The 22,133-nt window shown below is 38.9% G+C and overlaps 1 protein-coding gene across 2 annotated transcripts; it reads right to left on the bottom strand.

Annotated features, from left to right (window-relative positions):
• Positions 1-11,902: 11,902 nt before the first annotated feature.
• On the bottom strand, positions 11,903-17,302 carry LOC103470793 (uncharacterized). 2 transcript variants are annotated; one of them, XM_081610988.1, is made up of 3 exons: positions 16,111-17,302; positions 14,229-15,486; positions 11,903-13,735 (listed from the first exon to the last, which is right to left on the bottom strand). In XM_081610988.1, the coding sequence occupies exons 2-3, from the start codon at positions 14,236-14,238 to the stop codon at positions 12,396-12,398; spliced, it is 1,350 nt and encodes a 449-aa protein (XP_081467114.1). In that variant the 5' UTR covers positions 14,239-15,486; positions 16,111-17,302; the 3' UTR covers positions 11,903-12,395. The 2 variants fall into 2 exon arrangements, with proteins under 2 accessions (XP_081467114.1, XP_081467115.1); XM_081610989.1 differs by lacking the exon at positions 16,111-17,302 and having other exon boundaries at positions 14,229-15,692.
• Positions 17,303-22,133: the final 4,831 nt, after the last annotated feature.

Here is a 22,133-nt window from a genome sequence, read left to right as displayed (position 1 = left end):
GCCCGAGTAAAGACGCGTGTAGACCGTGCTCTGACCGAGACAACTCTTAATTTGCCTGCTATAAGAATATACATCCACCTATATATCCAAAAAACGGTAACAGAATGGCGTCGACACAAAAAACTACAAGAAGAGAAGCGAAGACGGGGAAAGACGAAGATACTAAGTCGACACGAAAGCAGCTAACGCTAGATGCTAGCTTAGCTCAGAGCGACACTGGGAACGAAATGATAATGCTAACGGAGCTTCGCAAATTTAGAGAAGAATCTCGAATTGCACAACGGGACATTTTGGACTCCCAAGCACGGATGGAGGCGACAATTGGAGATATAAAAAAGAGAATTGACACATTGGAAGAGAGACTGAACTCAGTCGAGGAGAGAGTGAGTAATTCCGAAGGCCGAGACATACAACAAGATAGAGTGTTAGCTTATCTACTTAAGAAGGAAGCCAGATTGACTGCCATATTGGACGATACAGAGAACAGAATGCGCAGAAACAATATAAGAATATATGGGATCAAGGAAGGTTCAGAAGGGAAAAGAATGATCCCGTTTATTACAGACTTCTTAAAATCTGCAGTGAAATTACCGGAGGGACCGGACATCATTATTGAAAGAGCACACAGAGCTACTGCCCCGAAACCGAATCCAGCTGCTACACCACCAAGATCCATAATAGTTCGCTTTCTGGATTTCAATGTTAAACAGATGGTACTGCAGCAGGCATGGAAACAGCGAGATGTGGAGTTTCAGGGGAACAAGGTTTACTTCGATCAGGACTACTCCGCAGGAGTGCAGAGGAAAAGGAAACAAGTCCGGGAAGTGATTAAGAAATTGAAGGGGCTCAACATCAAGGCACAATCACCTTACCCGGCTCAACTTAGACTGTTTTTGGATAAGGGTGTCAAAACTTTCCCCTCCCTACTGGAGGCTCAAACTACACTGGAGGAACTTGGGATTCCTGTGGAAGTAGATGAAAGGGACATTCTGGAGAGAGAACTACTGCGCAGCAAGTGGCAGACCAAGGGGAGACGTGAGAAGGCTGATCCAAATCGGGATATTAGGGCCATATTGAACTCTGTGGAGCAGCACAAGGAGGGATGAGACGGCAGCGTTCAACTGGTTCTGCCCTAGTCCAGTCGTCATTGTAACTAAAGGTGGACTATTTAAGAATATAATGAAGTTCATGCAGGTATAATAATTATAAGAACAACATTAAGATTTCTAGAATATAGGTCAGAGGGTACACGGTGAGTATGTTTCTTTTTCTATTTTTTTTATTTTTTTTCTCTCCCAACTGGGCATTTAACGCAGCAGATTAAAGGACTATGTGGACTGCTGCTTACACACAATGTGTACCCCACCCAGGGAGATTACTCTCCCTGTCCTTCTTACATCAGGAATGTGCTGCCAATGTTCTGCGAGAAGGCGGCACATGGAATAACTGGAAGTTCCTTAATGATCACGATCTGATTTCTTGTTCATGTTGTTCATTTTGTTCATTGTTTCTCGACGAGCTGACTTTGATTGCTATTTACATTTACATTTATAAATATGTCAAGATACTATGGGAGGGAAGTAAAAGAATTTTCGTACTCACGTAAATATGACGACTTTGAATATCGTTACTTACAACGTTAATGGTGTGAACCACGTTATCAAGAGGAAAAAAATTCTATCACAATTGAAACGATTGGACTGCACAATCGGGCTCTTGCAAGAAACTCATTTAAATGAAGTAGAACATGCTAAATTAAAAAGAGAATGGGTAGGACAGATATTCAGCGCATCCTGTGATAACTATAAAAAAAGGGGAGTAGCAATATTATATCATAAATCTTTAAACTTTGTAGCAAAGAACGTACTCAAAGATAAAGGAGGTCGTTGGATAATGGTCGTTGGCTCGATTGGAGGAACCACCCTAACAATTATGAATGTTTACGCCCCAAATGAGGACAATCCAGGTTTTTTTAAAGAGTTAGCCCAAACTTTAGCGGGACATGCAAAAGGAATAATCGTATTGGGTGGAGACTTTAACTGTGTCTTAAATCTTTACATGGACAAATTCCCAACGGAACAAAAATATCAATTATTAAAAACGAAAGTGCTTAAGAACTTAATAGAGGAACTAGGGCTTGTTGATATTTGGCGCGCAAAACATCCAAAGACCAGAGATTATACCCATTTCTCCAAGGTACACAAGAGTCACTCTAGAATTGACTTTTTTTGTGTCACTAAACAAGAGGCCCATAGAGTGGTGAATTGTCATATTGAACCTCAAACTATTTCGGATCATGGACCTGTGATAATGTCCATGAAAGTGGACCTAGAAAAACCCTTAAGACTATGGAGATTGAATGTATCACTTTTAAATAATCCAGAGACAATTCAATATATAAAAGACGAACTTAATTTCTTTTTGGACACTAATGATAGGGAGGGGATTTCCCCCTCTATACTTTGGGACACAGCCAAAGCCTACTTAAGGGGCAGAATCATTTCATTTTCCTCAAAAATAAAAAAAGAACGCGAGAAAAAGCAAGAACAGGTGCAAGAGCAAATTAGGAAACTTGAAGCTGAACATAAAAAAACAAACAAGGACGATATTTTACAGGACCTGGAAAAATGTAGGCAAGAGTTGAATGATTTATTAACTTATAAGGCAGAGGGAGCACTACGTTTTGCCAACCAAAAATATTATGAACAGGGAAACAAAGCAAGTAGACTTTTAGCATTTCAGCTAAGGAAAGCACAAGCAAGTCGAACTGTTCAAAAGATTACATGTCCACTATCCAAAAAGTTGATATCACAGCCCAAAGAAATAGCAAATGCATTTTCAGAATATTATAAACAATTATACGATTTTGTGACCACTCCCGATAAAGCAGATAAAATTAAGCAATTTTTACAACAAATTAATCTTAACAAAATTGACGAACGGGAGGCTAAAGCATTGGTAGGGACAATCACTGAGGAAGAAATTAAATCTGTTATTGGAAACCTTAAAAATAATAAATCACCTGGAGCAGATGGGTTCCCAGGTGAATTTTATAAAAACTTTCAGGCTGAGATTACACCACTCTTATGCAGAGTGTTCAACTATGCTTTAAAATCGAAAGATCCTCCTAAAACGTGGGCGGAAGCAATCATATCGGTCATACACAAAGAAGCTAAAGACCCCACAAAATGCGCGTCTTACAGGCCTATTAGTTTACTGTGCAATGATGTAAAGATTTTAAGTGCCATCCTAGCTAAAAGAATACAAAAGATTATTAACAAACTTATTAACCCCGATCAAACGGGCTTCATACCAAACAGACTTGGAATAAACAATATTAGACGTACTTTAAATATAATCTCAGCTGGCCAACAACACCCATATCAGTCAATGCTTCTCGGTCTGGATGCCGAGAAGGCATTTGACCGGGTGGATTGGATGAAAAGCACACAAAAGACTTCGAGCATGATTAGAAAAAGGATGAAAGCTCCACAATCCATATCGAGGGCCTTAAAAATCTCAGATATAATAAACTTTATACCAGGGCAACTTGATTCAGAGTTCCGGAATTGGCAGACCAAAAATCTAACTTTTATTGAAGACCTGTTTGAAGGAGAGATTTTGAAATCGTTTAGTCAGCTTAAGGAGGAATATGAGTTGACTACAAAAGATTTTTACAGATATCTACAACTGAGAAGTTACCTGATGTCCCATACTGAATGGTCTCTTCTTAAATCACGACCCACTGATTTAGAAAGGTTCTACATAAAGATTTCCAAGGAAAAAAAATCTGGCAAAACTGTGTCAAACTTATACAAATGCTTAAAGACATCTATGTCGGAGGGATCCCCTGGGATAAAGGAAAAGTGGGAGCTGGAAATGAATGTGGTGATTGAAGATCAGGAATGGGAACAAATATGTGAAACTGGACATAAACTGACCAATAGCCCAACATGGAAAGAATTTTACTGGAAAATAAACGTTAGATACTTCAAAACACCAAGTGTTACTTCAAAATATAATCAATCTAAATCAAATTTATGTTGGAGACAATGTGGACTAATTGGGGACCATACTCACATTTTTTGGGATTGTCCAAATATTAAAAGGTTTTGGGAGGGAATTAGAAGGGAGATCTCTAATATCTTACATGTTTACATTGAATGGAACCCTCTTGTCTTGGTCCTGGGATTACTCCCAAGTGATCTCTTAAGCAAAGAAAAAAGATATCTATTTGGAATTATGGTACTGGTAGCTAAAAAAATGATAACAATACATTGGTATAAGCCTTTATCCCCTACTATAAATCAATGGAAAGAGAGGCTAGTGAGCGTTTATACAATGGAGAAGATAACAGCAAAATTATTGATGACAACCGATTTATTTAAGAAGAGGTGGAATCCTCTGGTGACACATTTACATTTGACATTGTAGCAAGTAAATATAGATGCAAACACATTGGGGTACTCTGGGTACACCAATGTACTATGTACGTCTTTATCAAAATGTAAGTAAAAATTACTGAAAAAGAATTTCCCTGTATTAAATATCTTATATCTTATACTGGTAATACATATGTAACTTGATGTAAATCATATGGAACAAGGAAGGGAGTACTCCCTGAAACTACAGCTCGTCGAACTGTTCAGATGTTGTTCATGTTATTTGTTTTGTAGTACCGGAATGGATGTAAGTGATTTGAGATGTCAGTTGTTGAGTATGTCTGCAAAACTAATAAAAGTTTTTTGTTCAAAAAAAAAAAAAAAAAAAACAGTTTTGGTGCTGCACTGCTTCCCCCTCCTGAGACGCCGGATGGTGGACCAGAATCGCCTCGAAGCCGTACGGAAGTCTGTCTCCATGGCCTCTCCAAACTCCTCCCACGCCACAAAAACTAAATAGTTAATAATTTGTGTATTTTGTGTGGTGCAACTATATGGTGTTTGCATCGTACTGATAGTCTTACCAGATTGATCGCCTGCAGATGCCATTTTCACAGGTTTAAGTCATCTGTAAGAAAAAAATAATAATTTACTTTATCAACTTTTTCGCTATTATGAAAAAACCTTTTGTCGATAAATTCCTTGTATTATTGCAATTTGAATCTCTAAAGGTTTTGTAAATTTCAAATGATTAGTAAATGTAAAAGAAAAAAAAATCTATATGAATATTTTAATTTACAGACCTTATTATTAATGTTAAACTGTTTAGTAAAAATGAAAATAGTAATTACAACGCTGTGTTACAGTTGATTCGATATAATAAATTCATTTTATATTGCCAGCATGTTTATCATTGTGTCAACATGAACAGAGACAGATGTTCTTTACTGGAATCAGACTATTTTACCCGTGTAAAAGAGAAACAAAACCAGTAACATAAAATTCAGGATGAGCATAAGAAAGGAAAATATAGATTACCATAAATACAATAAAAGGAGATTTTGTTTGTTTGTGTGTCTGTGTTTGGTTTTATGACCTTGTAAGGCCCATTTATCCAACAAACACTACATTGTGGATGCTTTGCTCCTTATGGGGCCGAAACTCCCATTTAGGGTCAGACTACAGATATTAACAAACATAAATAAAAGTTAATGTAATATATGTGTGTGCGTGTGAATGCGTTCTTGTAAATACTGCACATATTTGCTTCAAACAAGGACGTCGCCATGGTTACTGTTTCACGTGGTGGCAGACTTCCGGGTATTTATACTAATTTACGTTAAGATGTATTTATGGATCTATTTCCCGCAAATTAGGATTAATGAAGGAAAGATGCTTGGCCACGTGCGTGCGCACCGCTTTATGCCATCCCATTTTTTTTGTGCACCACATTTTTTAAAAATTTTCTGTATGCCAAGTTTTACTGGAAAAACTGCAAACTCTTTTATGCACGAGGCCCCAGGTGTCCTACGACAGGGATGCCCAAAGTCGGTCCTCGAGGGCCGGCATCCTGCATGTTTTAGTTCTCTCCCTGCTGGTGACAACAACCTTTTCAGCATGTCAGTGTTCTTTGGCCTTTAATGAGCCATCATTTGATCCAGGTGAGTTAAACCAGGGAGAGAACTAAAACATGCAGGATGCCGACCCTCGGGGACCGACTTTGGGCATCCCTGATCTATGACTTTTAGATGCATTTCTGCTTCACCACAGCTAAATCAGATAAGGAGGTCATTAGCAGACTGACTGTCAGGACTTTAGATAACCTGCAGTCTGAGGAACCTGAATTATTTCCTCAGACTGCATTTGAACCAGGTGTGATGGACCAGGGACACAACCAAACGTTTCAGGACACTTGACCTCGAGCACTGGAGTAAGAACCTCTGATCTAGATTATCACAAGAAAACAATGGATTGTAGATGATACAAAGAGGATCCATTTGAAATGATCAAAATATTAGTTATTTCCAGGGCTGCACAGTGGAGCAGTTGGTAGAGCTGTTGCCTTGCAGCAAGAAGGTTCTGGGTTCAATTCCTGGTCTCTCACACCTAGGGACAATTTAGAGAGGCCAATTAACCTGACAATCATGTTTTTGGACTGTGGGAGGAAACCGGAGTACCTGGAGAAAACCCACCATGCACAGGGAGAACATGGAGACTCCATGCAGAAAGACCGGGAATCAAACCCAGAACCTTATTGCTGCAAGGCAACAGCTCTACCAGCTGCACCACTGTGCAAACTAAACTAAGTCATGGAATAATTTTTTTCACAATTAACTCAATTTGTTTGCTTTATGTCGTTGGAAATGATTTACCCAACAAAATGAAAAAAACGTATTTGAGTCAAAATGGTTATGATTGAAATACTAAGTGAGGAAGTGTAGCTTTCAGTTTCAAGTTAACAGAGACAAAATACGTCTGCCTCAGAAAATAACCACAATGCCCATAAACCAAAGATTTCGAAATATAAAACATTTTTCCCAGCATTAAGTCAGGATGTCTGAAAGCTTCTCTTTCCTGAATAAAGTATCCTGCTGTGATGGATTTAAACATAAAGTTTAAAATGTTTGGCATGTCAGTCAGATGTGTAACATGTTGTTTAGTGGAACATGAACATCTGACAGTTACAGCTGGTTTAGTTTTCACAAGATGGCAGTGGAATCAGTACCTTTGGAAAAGATTTCAGCATGTTGTTTTAGGTTTTCTCTGTTATTTCAGTACAACTTTTTGAAAAAAAAAAATTAGGATTATAAACAGAAGCTTGTCTGTTTTCAGATTTATTCAGCTGTTTTGAATGAGGAACTATGGATCAACAGAACAGTTTCACAACCTCAACCAAGACTGATTCCAGACACTGCTGGTCAGGAGCAAACTGTGAAATTAGACAAGCAGAGGAGATTTAACGTCTTTATTACAGTAACAAAAAAAAAGAATTTAGTTTCCAGACTTTTGTTTATTTTTTATCAAAGTTGCATCACATTGTTTTAGTTTAGTTTGTTTCTTATTTAAAAACAACTATATTTCTGCCTCATACAATTGCTTGTTGCCAATATGTTTTGTGAATGAATCAAACGGTTGTTATATTTGAGAATTTATCAGCATGAAAACTGATGGGAAATTTGTATTTTTGATAATGGAAAAAAAAAAAAATCAAATCTTCAACAGAAATTCAGCGTCAGTCTTTGCACAAATTCCTGAGCAGAAATAGTGATAAAACATATGGATTAGTAGGAAAAATCTAACTATTAAATAAAAACATTTCTGTAAAGAGTAAGTGATTTTTCTGCAATAAATCAGCAGACATTATTAAACTTATTTTGTGTGAGAAACTGCTGAAAACTCAGGCCACACCTTTGCTCAACTATGACACTCTGTCATAAGTTTTCTTCTTCTGTTTAATCATCTCACCATAAATTAAGAATTTGCTGCTATTCCAGCTCAGTGTGAAATAACAGAAACCATCTGCGTGGCACAGAGACAAATTTAGGCTTTTATTCTATGTAAAAATATAAAATAAAGCAATTCATGTTTGTTGCTTCTTGAATATGTCCACAACTTCTGCGTTAGTAAATCATCCCGTAGAAGACATAATTTTTCGAAAATAAATGTGATTCTTCATGTCGAATTATTTCTTCAGATCAGTGCACCTCAGATTAGAGTGCAAGAAGCAAATCAGCAAAAAAAATTAAACCATTTTAAATAATTTGAAAAAGAACCTTACCTGCGCTTGATTAAGAATTGATGTCTAAATGATTTCAGTTCAATGTCTGTCTGAGTATTACAAAGTATTCAGCAGAGCTAATTTAATGAACCAAACTATGATTTATATTGATTTAATCCATCTGCAGTGTGAGCTCTATGTCCTGCTGCACGACAGAGTGAAAACGAAAGTTTGAAAATGAGGGAAATAAACTGATGGGGGAGGATCATGGATTTCTGAAGACGAAAACAGAAAACACAAAAGTAGAAACATAATCAGCAACAGGGAGCTAAAGCTACTTCAAACAGAGTAAACATTTATGAATCACCACTGTCATGTTTATTGACCATATATTTAGAAATCTGACAAAGAGACAAAGATTTGACTAAATGATACACAGACATGTGAGGCCACAGCTCCACCTGCTGGAGACCAACAGAAAAACAAGTCTGTCCTGTAAACAGACGCCTGAACATTTTGTACCTCTGGATGCATCAGCAGAGCTGATGAAATGACTGCTGCTGTGGACAACTTTACCAACTTTTCAACATGGTGTCAGCAGAACCATGTGGAGCTCAAAGTGGAGAAGATGAAGGAGCTGGTTGAAGATCTGACCAGAGCTGTCACTGTCCTCTGAGATGCTTTAGCGTCTGCTGGAATATGCCCAGGATTTTTACTCTTTGCTGTTTCCTGCTGGGGCAGCAGGTTCAGGGTAGCAAATGCCAACATACCCAACAAAGTGATCTGTGAGATCAGTGATGTGGGAATGAAGCTGGACTCTGATGGCACTGTGAGAGACAGGAGGATGCTATCGAGGCTGCATGCCATCTCGGACAAAGTCTCCCATCCGCTCCACGATACTCTGGTTAAACACAGGAACTCTTTGAGGAGAAAAGTGATTCCACCAAAATGTAACACAGAGCAACACCGGAAGTCATTCTGTGCAACTGGACTCCACAACTCATCCCTTAATGTTTCACACCTTCTATAGTGTGAAACATTCTTAAACATTTCTGTGGATAACCAACATTATGTGCAGCAACTTGAATTACAACCAAACTTATTACTCCCCTTAAGCTATTTGCAATACATAAGGGTTGGGACTTCAATGTGTCAATTTTAATTAACTACACAACTTTTAATGCAATCAGTTGCTTTATTTATTTATTCTACATACAAAGGTCTCAAGCCAGAAGCTTTTTTATTGTGTAAATTTGATGCACGAGCATCATCCTCTAAAAACATCGATGGATGATGAAGCCATTTCTCTCGGTCCATTGGGTTTTGATTTCTGGTTCTTAACTGATCTGATTGGATGCTGGAAAAAACTAATGTTGCGTTCAGGTTGTGCTAAAAGGAGTTAACCTATTAGAGAAGTTATCCATCCATTTTCTAACACCCTTGTCCCTTTTTGAGGTCAGGCGGTGCTGGTTCCTCTCCAGCTAATGTTACAGGTGAAAGGTGAGAGGCGGGGTCACCCTCACAGGTTACCAGTCTGTCGCAGTGCAACACAGAGATACACAACCTTACACACATTTAGAGCAGCTGTTCAAGCCTAAAATAGCATCTTGATGCTAAACATCTGGACTGTGGACAGTAATGTCAGCGTCTAAAGAAACTCCATGTCTACCCAGATAGCAAAGAATGATTGAAACAACATTGAATCAATGTCAGCCAGAAACATTGAATCAACGTTGAACGCTGACATTGAAACAACATTGAAAGTGGTCGGTGACTTGAATCAACGTTAGGGTTTCAACCATAACTGACATTATATATCAATGTTGATTCAACTATCATCTGTATGTCAATTTACATGCAAATTTGTGTTGATATTGCATTGAATCAGTCAGGAATCAATGTTGATTCAACCTTCATCTGAATGTGGATCTACATGCAGATTTGGGTTGATATCATATTGACTGAAAGCTAAGGATTTATATACATTCTTCTGTCATTGACCTCAATCATAAATTCAACCTTTGTGATCATAATTCAACATTGAATTAACATCTTTTGCAAACAAGCCAACAACGTGTTTGGGCCATCCCTGTCTGGGAAGCGGGCTGCACAGTGGTGCAGTTGGTAGAGCTGTTGCCTTGCAGCAAGAAGGTTCTGGGTTCAATTCCCGGTCTTTCTGCATGGAGTCTCCATGTTCTCCCTGTGCATGGTGGGTTTTCTCCGGGTACTCCGGTTTCCTCCCACAGTCCAAAAACATGACTGTCAGGTTAATTGGCCTTTCCAAATTGCCCCTAGGTGTGTGTGTGTGTGTGTGTGCGTGTGTGTGTGCATGTGTGCATGCATGGTTGTTTGTCCTGTGTGTCTCTGTGTTGCCCTGCGACAGACTGGCGACCTGTCCAGGGTGACCCCGCCTCTCGCCCGGTACACCAGCTGGAGAGGCACCAGCAACCCTCCCGACCCCACTGAGGGACAAGGTGTAAGAAATGGATGGATGGATGGATGGATGGATGTCTGCGAAGCTGAATAGCTTTGTCTGAAGAACAAATTATAACATAAATATTTTTGTTGCTGAACTTCTGTCTATTTAGTCAGCAATTTTCCAATTTTATGTGTTTTGATCTGGATATTCTTTTTGTTGATATATAGATTTAAATGAACATGAGATTAATTGCAATAAATTAGACCCTCCAATTAACTCAATGTTTCTTTAATTGAGTCCCATCTCTGCCGTATGTTGCTGATTTGTTCTCTGAGGAGGAAGTTCTGCTCTACACATCTTGAAAACTTTCAGTGTTTAATCCTGACTCTCTATGAAAGGTGTGCAACCTTTCAGTGAATAAAGTTTTTTTTCTCCTCAGTCCAGCAAATGTGTGTGTTTGGAGTTCACATATTTGAAAAGAAAATATTTTTGATAAATATTTAGTGAAGGAAATAAAAAAAACACAAAACACCATTTTCTTTTTATTTTACAATACGGAATAACACACCTTTGCAAAATAAAAAAGGAATAAGTACAGTTCCTTATAGGGGATGTTGATATGTGAGAAAGATTTATTAGAAAAACTTATAGTTCCTAAGATAAATAGATCTAAAACCATATTAATACATTCTATTCAATGTATTGATTGATCACATTTTTATTATTTATGTATTAGAAAGGTATCAGTCTCATGTTTTGCTCTGTTCTCTGGTTATAGTTCATTTTTTTCCTCCTTTGGTTTTTCTGAAACAAGTGAATTATAAACTAATCTGTTATCTTTCTGTCTGGAGCCTCTTTTAGCTCAAAGTTCTGCAGTCAGAATATTTACACATCATAACGGCTTTAACAAAATAAAAACATTGATTTCACATCAAAAGTTTTCATAATCTTTTCAACATTTGAAAAATTAAGCTCCTAACAGAAGCTTCATTTTTATAAGCAGTGCAATATGAGTCTAACAATGATTGTTTTTTAACTTTCTAATAATAATGCTTCAATATTATTTTATCTACAAGAAAATAAAAATTAGTTACTAAATAATTTACATTTTCTTACATTTTGACAGTTATAAGCAGCTATGAAATACTAAACACTAAAGTGTCATTATTTAATAATTTACAAGAGTCATCACCGTTCATGAAGGCTTCTTCATGTCAATCAATCAATCAAATTTTATTTGTATAGCACATTTCAGCAGCAAGGCATTACAAGGTGCTTTACATAATTAAAAAAACAGCATGTGACATTGAATAAACAGTAAGAAAAAGAAAGAGATTTTGAAAAATAAAAGATAAAAACATTAAAACCCTTTTCAACCAGGGGGGACGACACCCTGTCCTTATCTGGAACTCAAACCCTGTAGGACTTTAGTTGAATGTTGTTTAACTGGGACTCTAACCCGAATAGGGCTACGAGTGGGGGACAGTACCCACCTCTCCGGGGGGGGTGTGCATCATTAAAATTGACATTAATGACAGCATCATGTCAGTCTCTTTATCTGACCCCTTCAGATAAAGTGTTACCAAAGGTTTTTATGCTGTTAGTTGTTTTATTAATCAGCAGGTTGAAGGCAGAGAGCAGGAAACGTCCCGACTTGACGAATCAGAACATCTGGTGAACCCGCTCTGCCACAGTACCGTCTGATCACACCATCATAAAGATTCATGTCCGCACTGTTTTCTTAAAATAATGAATATTAAGACAATGAGAAACAAATAAGACCAACTGTCAGAGTTCTAGTGAGATTTCAGTTCTTCTCTCATGTCTTTACTGTTTTAACACATACTAACAACGTTTGACTGTTAATGCGGATAAATTATTACTGCATTTTGCATGTCTTGTCAAAGTGTTTAATTATTGGCATGTAAGGGTTGAAAACTTTGACCATCCCTTTGATCTCAGCCTGTTTTCTCACTCCTTCCTTCAGCTTCGTTCTCATCTCTTCCATCTCTTTCTTGTGCTCCTCCTCCAGTTTTTTGAGCTCATTTTCATGCAGTTCTTTTGATGTTTTCTCTTTAACCATTGTTCCATATTTTTCTTTCTCCTGTTCATATTTTTCTTTGAGGTTATTGATTCTCATCTCCTCCTCCTGCTGTCTCTGTTTTTCTTCCTCGCGTCTCTTTTCTTGCCCTTCTTGTTGTTCTTTCTCCATCAGTCTTAATTTCTCTTCCAGTTCTTTTCTTTTTATCTCCAATGATTCATCAGCAGCTTCACCTTTTACTCCTGATTCCATCTTTTCCTCTAAAACTGCCAGCTCCTCCATCAACAGAATCTTTTCCTTTTCTTCCTGAATTTTCCTCCACTTTTCTCTTTTCTCTATATATTTTGGTTCTTTCTTTCTCAGCTCAGTTTCTCTGCTGATCTCTTCCTCCATTTCCTGCAGTATTTTTCTCTGCTGGTTAATCTCTTCTTCCAGTTTTCTTTTCACCGCCTCTTTTTCTGCTTCATGGTTTCTTTCCAGCTCTTTGATCTTCTTGTTTATTTCTTCTTCTCTCTGATTTCCAATGTTCTGCATTTCCTTCTGTATAGCAGCTTCAGCCGCCTGCAGCATCTCATTGGTGTAGAAACTTCCTCCATTTTCCTTCACCATGTCGTCAATCTTTCTGATCAGTTCTCTGACCTGAGATCGATTTTCTACGTCAGAATTATTGAACACATGGTATCTCCCTCCACAGTCAGCGATCAGCTTCCTGAAAGAATCGTCACTTTCCTTTTCAATATAATCTTCAGCAGTGAGGCCATTTTGCTTTAACAAATCTCCTCCGGTTAAAAGAACGATGGTGAACTTCCCTGAATTCTTCCCAAAGGTTTTCATGATCATTTCCACCGTTTCCTTCTCCTCTGGTGTGAATCTTCCGATCTGAACAACCAGCAGGAAAACATGAGGACCTGGAGCCACCAGAGTAACACAACCCTCCAGCTCATCCTGAATCTGTTTAAGACTCAAACTGCTGTCAAACAGTCCAGGTGTGTCGACCACAAAAACTGACCGTCCATCTATTTCAGTCTTTTCTTTCACACATTGCTTTGTGACGGATCTTTGACTCAGTTTGGCTTCAAACTCTTTTCTTCCCAGGATGGTGTTTCCTGATGAACTCTTTCCACTGCCGGTCTTCCCAATCAGAACTATTCTGATTTTATTTGGATTCTCTTTAACACCTGTGAAAAAAAAATACATGAGAAAGAACAAGTCAGAGAATCAGACAAGGAAGACGAACCAAAACTGAAACTGACTGATGCTTTAACTAGAAGTCTAGTTTTAAACCCATAGAGGGAGAAAAATGACCCAGTGCTAATGAACAACTGCCAACCATTTTAAAATGAACAGACAGATGCATGGAGATATGGATACAATGACATCATAAATCATCGTACATATATTCTCTATGAACATTTGCACTTGTGCATATGGATATCTGTATCTGCTGAATGCATGTAAAGGATGTTGATATTATTCTTCTGCAAGACGTCAATATGTCCAAAAGCTCAACCAACTTCCCTTTAACAGGGAACACTTTGTTTTCCTGCTAGAATTTACAGAACTGAAACTAGTTTGACCAATGAGGATGTTTTCAGTATATGGATGTTTTAATACTAAGACCTGGAAGAATCCACAGAAACAGGATTAACAGCATATAGTTTATATGTTTACCTTCCCACATTGACGGGACGGTTTTCTGGCTGCTGATTGGTTCCCTCTCCTTCGTCTCCCTGAAAAAGTCCAGGACCGTCTGCTGCTGCTGCTGCTGAGGGACTGCAGGATCACACAAGAACCTTCAGGTGGCGCTGCAACAGGCTTGCAACAGGTTGACTCCAGGACCCGAGTCTCTGGAGTCGACCTCCAACTCAGACACCAGAGCTCTGAACTTTATTCTTCTAACCTGGAAGATGATTTGTTTCTAAATCTCTGAAAGAAATCATTTCTAGAAAGTGGTCCGTGTATCCCGTGTTTTGGAGAAGTGAAACTGTCTCGATGCTGAACCTGCAGAGGTTCTGCTGTGACACTGAACCCAAAGTACCAGAGGTTCTGCTGAGAGCCGGTCTGAGTCTCTGATCTACAACAGTACTGTGCTGCATTATTGTTCTCCAAACCTCATTTTCATTTTCTTGTTTTACTAGAAAACACTGTGGAAACAAGCCTCACTCTGTTTGAACCTGAAGTTTCTTCATCAACTGAAAAACAGTTAAATTTTCTTTAAAACTGATTCACTATAACAAAATGGTTAGCATTTTATCTACAACCAGGCAGTTACCTCACAGCAGACCTCCTGGAAGCAGGTTATGCTCATTTAGTCCTGAACCTGAGTTTCACTAACTGTTTTCTGAAAAAGGCCCCGATGTTTGGACTGGACACCATAACGTGAAAACTGATCACAGAACCAGTGAAGGACAAAGAATAACAGAAAGCTTCAAATCTCAGGAACCAGTGGAGAATTTGATGCAGGAGATCAGATGACTGGGAACAGCTGTGAAAAAGAGAAAACTGACAGAACGAGGAAATATAATAATTAACAAAGAGAAGCTAAAAAAAAGGAGATAAACTTCAAAACAGAACACAAGAATAAAGAAACAAAACAGGAATGAACTGATCAGAACTTTCCAGCCAAAACAAATACTAGGTCAGAACCAAATATGGACTATAAGTTGCTATAGTGATGGATCTGGTTCTCACATTAATAACAATAACATCTCTTCAGATTTTGGACCAAACTGATGAATTTAGGAACTTTTGACTTGTTCAAAATGTTTTATCCTCATATCATCTATAATGTCTGGACATTTTTCAACAGACAATCCAAAAATCTGACCTGTCCACTTGGACATGAAGGGTTTCCGGCCAACGACGGGTTTGGGTTTCTTGTTCTGGCAGACAGGATCCTGGGCCGGTGGCAGCAGCGGCAGCCGAGAGGCTGCAGGACGACAAGTTAATCATCCCTCCACATTTTAACAACATAAAATATATGTAGAAAAAAGCAGAAGATTGATGCTGCTTTCTAGTTGAAAACTAACTGAACTGTTTTCAGTGATGTAAAAATATTTAAACTGCATTTCAGCAACCAAACACAACTTGTAGCTGCTGAACAGTTTTCTGCATGTTTCCTCTGGTATTTTGATAAATTAGCTTTGGAGATGAGATCCAAACCTTTCAGAATAAAATACCTCCTTGCCTTCACCCATAACTTTTATCTCTACAGGTTTGTTATCAGATGAAAGTCAGGATCCTAACAGGTCCAATTAAAACCACTGATAGATCATCCATTCAGAAGGAAACACAACTGTCTAAATTAAAAACATTTACGGCATCAACATGCATTTGGTGCATTAATCTGTCCCTCATTCTACTTATTTTCTATTTTTACACGTCCTCATCAAAAGTCCAGCATGAATTATCTTCATCCTTGTGTCCATCAGCAGCATCTTTACTGACCAATCATGAGGATTTAAAATGAAACTGAAGCATTAAAATAGTGGAGCAGAGTTAAAGTTTAGGAATATTCAGATGCTACATGACATTTGACCTTCAGAAATCTCACCTTCCAACTTGGAAATTATGGTTTTAACTCCCTCTGCTGGTTCTGGCAGGGATTTCGACCTCAGCGGTAACCGGGGCGGTAACTGGGTTGGTAACCGGGTCGGCTGCTGCTTCTTCATCTCAAAGGCTGCAAAACCAGAAAAGTGCTGAGCTTTTTCCAGTGAACCAAGCAGAGCAGAGACTCTGCTATGTTTTTATTTTATTGTTTTATTTCATTAAAAATGTTTATACATATTTATACCATTTTAAAATGTGATCAAGTATTTAAAACATTCAGTTAATGTGACCTTTGATGCAAACTGGCTGTCCAATACAAAATGACTCTTAATGTTCATCAGAGCAACAGATTGAACTATGGATTAATTTGAATAACTTGTATAAAAATATTTTTATGTAACATTTTTATTTATCCATCTACCAATTATAAAAGATAACTAATTATTTTAAACAAAAATGTTCCTTTATTAAATATTTATTCTTTAAATAAAATCATCCCACCAAACAAATGTTTATCAAGCTATAAAAATATGACCGAAGTGTCACTTTCAGCACAGACAAATTAAGTTTCTGTTTATCTATTTACCAATAAAAAGTCCTGAATATGTCAGATATATTGAGACTGAACAGGAAATAGGTGAAATATTCATCTCACAGTGAAAACGTCGAGGGTCCAGGCTGCTGCTGCGCCGCTCAGGTCTGACATCATCTACAAGAAAAACACAGCAAGTTTTAACCAAACTATGGAAGAAATACAGTTTGAACAAACTAACTAAATATGTTTCATCATTTGCAAATATCTAGTGCAGCATTGTTATGTTTTCATTACAAATAAATAAAATCTTACCAAATTCGGATACGACGTTGTACAGGTGGGATTCATCTGCCAGGCAAGAAATTAGACTGCATTTTAATTTAATGGTCAACATCATATTAAAGTTTCTAGCAGAAGCTTTTCAACAAAAACCAAAGGATATTATTAGGATTACCGCATTATAACTCAGATTTCTGATCAATTATAAAATAATCTAATAAAAGGTATTATTTAATGTGAATAAAATGAACTACATATATTTTAAAGCTGTTTTCTAAAACAGAAATTATGACTAATGGCAGAACTGAAGAAGTCCCTGGCCTGTTGATTTAGTTCAGCAGTTGGTTAATATTTCTAATATTAATAGTTTGTTAGGCATCATTAACTAGACGTAAATATAAAGAGGATTACTGCAGAGACAAGTTAGGAAAGTATTTACAGTCATCAGTCCAAACATAAAGTAACAGATTCAGATGTATTGCTGACTTTATAAACTTTATTTTTATATTTACTGTTAATCTTACCTTCACACTCGGTTCTCTGGCTGCTGCTTGGTTCTGGTTTCTGGGTCTCCATCACACCAACTGGCTGCTGCTGCTGCTTAGAGACTAAAAGACCACAATCACACTGACTGGAGCAATTTATCAACTTTATTCAGAAAGTTCAACAGTTACAGGCTGTTTTTAGTTCACTGAAGTGGAAACAGCCAAACTGGGAAGTTCCCAAAACCTCAACTGGTCAATGTCATGAATGATTATGTTTAGATTCAGGTTTTGGTTTTGACATTTAACCCTTTAAGCAGTTATTATGTTATTTAAGTGTTTTAAGATAAATAACTATTAGCTGAAGAACAGTGTGAGGACGTGCATGTCTCTGAATCAGGATGGAGGTTTGTTCCTCCTCTGGGTTATTTTATACATTAGCTCAGGAAAGCAGGTCGTTGCTCCTGCAGCTAAAGACGGACGAGCTGAACAGATTGTAGGAGAAAGGTTATTTTGTGATGATTTGGTCACTGGATATAAACTGTTGTTGGAGGTCAAATTTCTGATAACTTCAGGGGTTTTGCTGTCAGATGTTCTGAGGAATGTGACCCAAACGTTCATCTCTGCATTCAATAAATATGAATAATTTTACCTTGCTGACTCTTTTTGTGCTGGCTTAATAATTCACATACAAATCCAGGGTGATTTGATTGATTTTACTACTGTGGCCAAACAGATGTCAGAACTTTGACTTTTAATCAAAGCAACAACAGATATATATATATCCTTCTGTCAAATTTTTATTGGAGTTTGAGGGATTAATTGATATCAATTGATATTAAACCCCCGCCCCCACATCCAGTAACCAGATAACCCCCCAAACATATATCACATATATCATATGATGGGAACTTTGTGACTCCTTTGAGAAAAGTACCATTCGAACAAATTCATGCAGCCACAGTTGAAAGATGTAAGATTCTGCAAACTGTTTTTGGTGTTCGAGTCGAGATTCTGTGGGAACATAAATGGAATGAGATAAAGAAGTCTCACCCAGGGGTGATCAGATTTCTGAAAAAAATTTGCTGCCCCAGAGCCTTTGTCCCCTCAAAAAGCTCTGTATGGTGGCAGGACTTGTGCTCTCAAGCTGAGGTACACAGCAGGGTCTGTGCATTATGTGGATTTCATGTCTCTTTACCCATACGTAAACTCTGCATTTGCATATCCGCTAGGCCACCCGACCATCATTTACAAAGATTTTGATGATCCCAACAACTACTTTGGGTTCATTATAGCCAATGTTTATCCCCCACAAGGTCTGTTTTTTCCTGTTCTGCCCTACAAGACATCTCGGAGTAAGCTAGTTTTCCCTCTTTGTCGCACATGTGCAGAAATTAACAACCAAACAGGTTCTTGCACCCATGATGATGAGGAGTGGGCTCTGACAGGTGATTGGGTGACTGTGGAGTTTCAAAAGGCATTGCAGTGTGGGTATCATGTTGGAAAAATCACTGAGGGCTGGTATTTTGAGAGAAGCAGTAACACAATCTTCAAAGGATACATTGATACCTTTCTGAAGGGGAAACAGGAAGCCAGCGGCTATCCGTCTGAAGTGGTGGATCAGGAGAGCAAGTTGAAATATGTGAGAGATTATGAACTCAATGAAGGCATCTGGCTGGATGCGAACAAAATTGAGGTGAATCCGGCTAAAAGACCAGTGGCTAAATATGTCTTAATAGCTTCTGGGGCAAGTTTGCACAAAGAAATGATCTCTCTCAGACCACATTTGTGAGTGATCTTGATGAGTTCTTTAAGTTCTTGTTCTCAGGTAAATACGAGGTGAAGTACTTCCACTTTCTCAGTCCTGACACCTGCCTGTTACCGTGGATTTACAGCAAACGCTGCATCACTCCTCCCAACAAGGTAAATCATGTTTTCATAGCGGCATTTACCACAGCTTACGCTTGTTTAAAACTTTTCAGCTGTCTGGAGCAAGTGCAGAAAAAAATTATCTACATAGACACAGACAGTTTGATCTATGTGGTTAAAGATGATGAGAATCCACTAGACCTTGGGAATAACCTCGGAGATTTAACCGATGAGCTGGGGGGTGACACGATTCAGGAATTTGTTGCAGCGGGACGCAAAAGCTATGCATATCAAACAAAAACACAGAAGGAAGTAGTGATCAGAGTGAAAGGGATTACGCAAACGTATGAGTGCAGTGAGAGAGTCAATTTTGACAGTGTCAGAGAGCTGGTGGGAGGGTACTTAAACAGTTCCCGAGATGGAGTGTTTGAGGTCCCTCAGAGCACTATCAAACATAATTAAAAGGGGTTCTTCTTGAAAAACCTGACATTTCTTAAAAGGTTTTACATTGTGTATGACAAAAAGAGTTTGTTTTTTTCAAATTGTTCAACTCTACCTTTTGGTTATTAGAGTTTAAGAGATTTTTCCTTTCAATTATTTACTACAAATTACAATTAAATGTTAACCAATAATACGTATATAAAGATATATTTAACGCTAACTAATCACACTTATAATAATGTAAGTAGAACTTTTTTTAAATTGGCAAGAAATCAAACAGTAAAGGGTAATGATTAAAATGCTTAAACATGCAAAAAAGATGATACAAGTCATCATAGAAGGGAGATTACTTTTCATTCATAGTGTAACACTCTAAAACAGAACGAAGTTGAATGAGGTTTTCATCACTGTTCATGTCCTGATACATGTCAGTAATTGAGGTCTGGATTCCGTATGCCGATTTCAGTTTGTGTAAAACTGTCTCTGCAATCATCTTCACTTTTGCATCCTCAGCCTGTATGCAGCGCTGCCTCAGGAGATTCTGGACAGCGGTTATGAATCGTGGAGTCAGGAGCCACTGTGTGATGCGATGAAAGTTGAGCTGGTAATAATCTTCCTCCAGTATTTCCAGGCATTGATACTGCCTCTGGCTCGGGTGATCTGTTATGCAGCTGTAGTAGGTTTCCTTGACATACTTGACACAAATTAAACTGAATAGATGCAGTAAGGCTGTTTTTACGGTAGCAATCAGGGTACTTGGTATCCATCCATCAATTTCATCTTCTTGCAGGGAGTAGCTAGGAGCAGGATCTCCAGGGTCCTCTGCATTGGGATCTCCAGAGTCCTTTGCAGTCGGAGGTTGGGATGATCTAGTAGCAGGATCCCCAGAGTCCTCAGCAGCCAGAGGTTGGGAGTAGCTGGTAGCAGAATCTCCAGAGTCCTTGGCAGCTGGTGCTGGAGGTGGGGAGTAGATAGGAGCAGGATCTCCAGAGTCCTCTGCTGCTGCTGTTGGAGGGAAACCCTCTTCAGCTAGGGTACTTGGTATCAGAAAACATGTAGGAAAGAGTGCTGGAGACGATTCCAATGAAGAGTAGTGTAAAACAGGAGAAGGCGGATGATACGGATCCATGTAGTAGTAGCTTCCAGGAGATGGAGGACAGAAGAGGCTCTCTGTCGAACAACTGGGCTCACCCCAGTAGGGTCCCCATACTCCATAGCTTCTTCCATTCTAAAGGTTTAGTGTCAGAAGTCTCTGTAACCCTCGCATTATATAGGGTAGTGGGCGGTGTCTCAGAAAAGGACCCGCCTTAGAGGCTGGACAGGAAATGTCAGAGTTTTTTTCACTGACAAAATATCAAGCCAGCAGCAAGATTTTCGGAACAGTTCGGAAATTCGATCCCCGACTTCTGCCATTTTCTCAGACCAAGCATCAAATGGAAGAGCCAGCATGGTTCTGAATACACCACAGTCTAGATTGAACGCCTCCAACACAAACAGGTCTGGGAAATTTCTGCTCTTTCCCTTCCGTCTGCTTGCCCGTAAGGACCAGTGGCCAGACTCTGTAGTTTTCGATTCCCACACTACACTGAAGAGAATTTCTCCCCTTTCAATTTTAGTATCGGTCGGGAAACACAGATTTCTTGTTTTCTTTGCAGATTGAGGGTCAAGCTCATCTTCTCTTGTATTTTGCTTCAAGGCCGATTCAAAGTTTTCATTGGCACGAGGAATTGCAAGCCTTAGCACTGCCTAGTCGTTATAGGTGAGGCTGCATCTATTTGTTATTGCTGCAAGCTCCTCATACTTGTCCTTGCTGGTACAGGTAAAGTTCTCCAGACTCATAACGGCAAACATAGCCCCCATGAGCCCCAAAGGCCTTGAGGTTTTAAACACCAGTCTTCCTTGACGGATTGGAGCACCGGCATCTGCACACAAGACAAATAAAATGTCGATCTTTTGGGGGCATCCGTTCCAGGCCTTGAATTCTCGTAGATGGAAATTGGTGTCTCGCAGAGAAGAGAAGTCCCACTTGGGGGGGATTTAATTTCCTTTAATCCATCAAACTCCGATTAAAATTTGACAGAAGGGTGTCAGGGAGGTCAGGAGGTCACAAAGTTCCCATGGGGGGAGGTCAGTGTGAGGATCTGGGGAAGGCTGGTTGGGTAGTCTCTAGTTTCTCCACCAGGGGGCATCCTGGGACCTTCTGGAGGGCGTGGACCTGGAGCTGCACACCTGCTGCCACTTACATTGTTTGGAGGAGTTTATCAGGACGGAGCCACCGACACTCCTGTGCCAGAGTGTTAGCCTGTGATGGTAATACCATTGTTAGCTCACCTCCGACCAACCTGCTCTCCGAGTAACCTCCTTGGTGCTGCCTTTCCTAGGTTATCATTCCGCAAAGCCCCGAGTTCTTCGAAGTTCTAC

This window comes from Poecilia reticulata, chromosome 9 (assembly GCF_904066995.2).
Source record: "Poecilia reticulata chromosome 9, P_reticulata-male-v2, whole genome shotgun sequence".
In the NCBI taxonomy this organism is placed as follows: Eukaryota; Metazoa; Chordata; class Actinopteri; order Cyprinodontiformes; family Poeciliidae; genus Poecilia; species Poecilia reticulata.
This window is presented reverse-complemented; position numbering and strand designations above follow the sequence as displayed.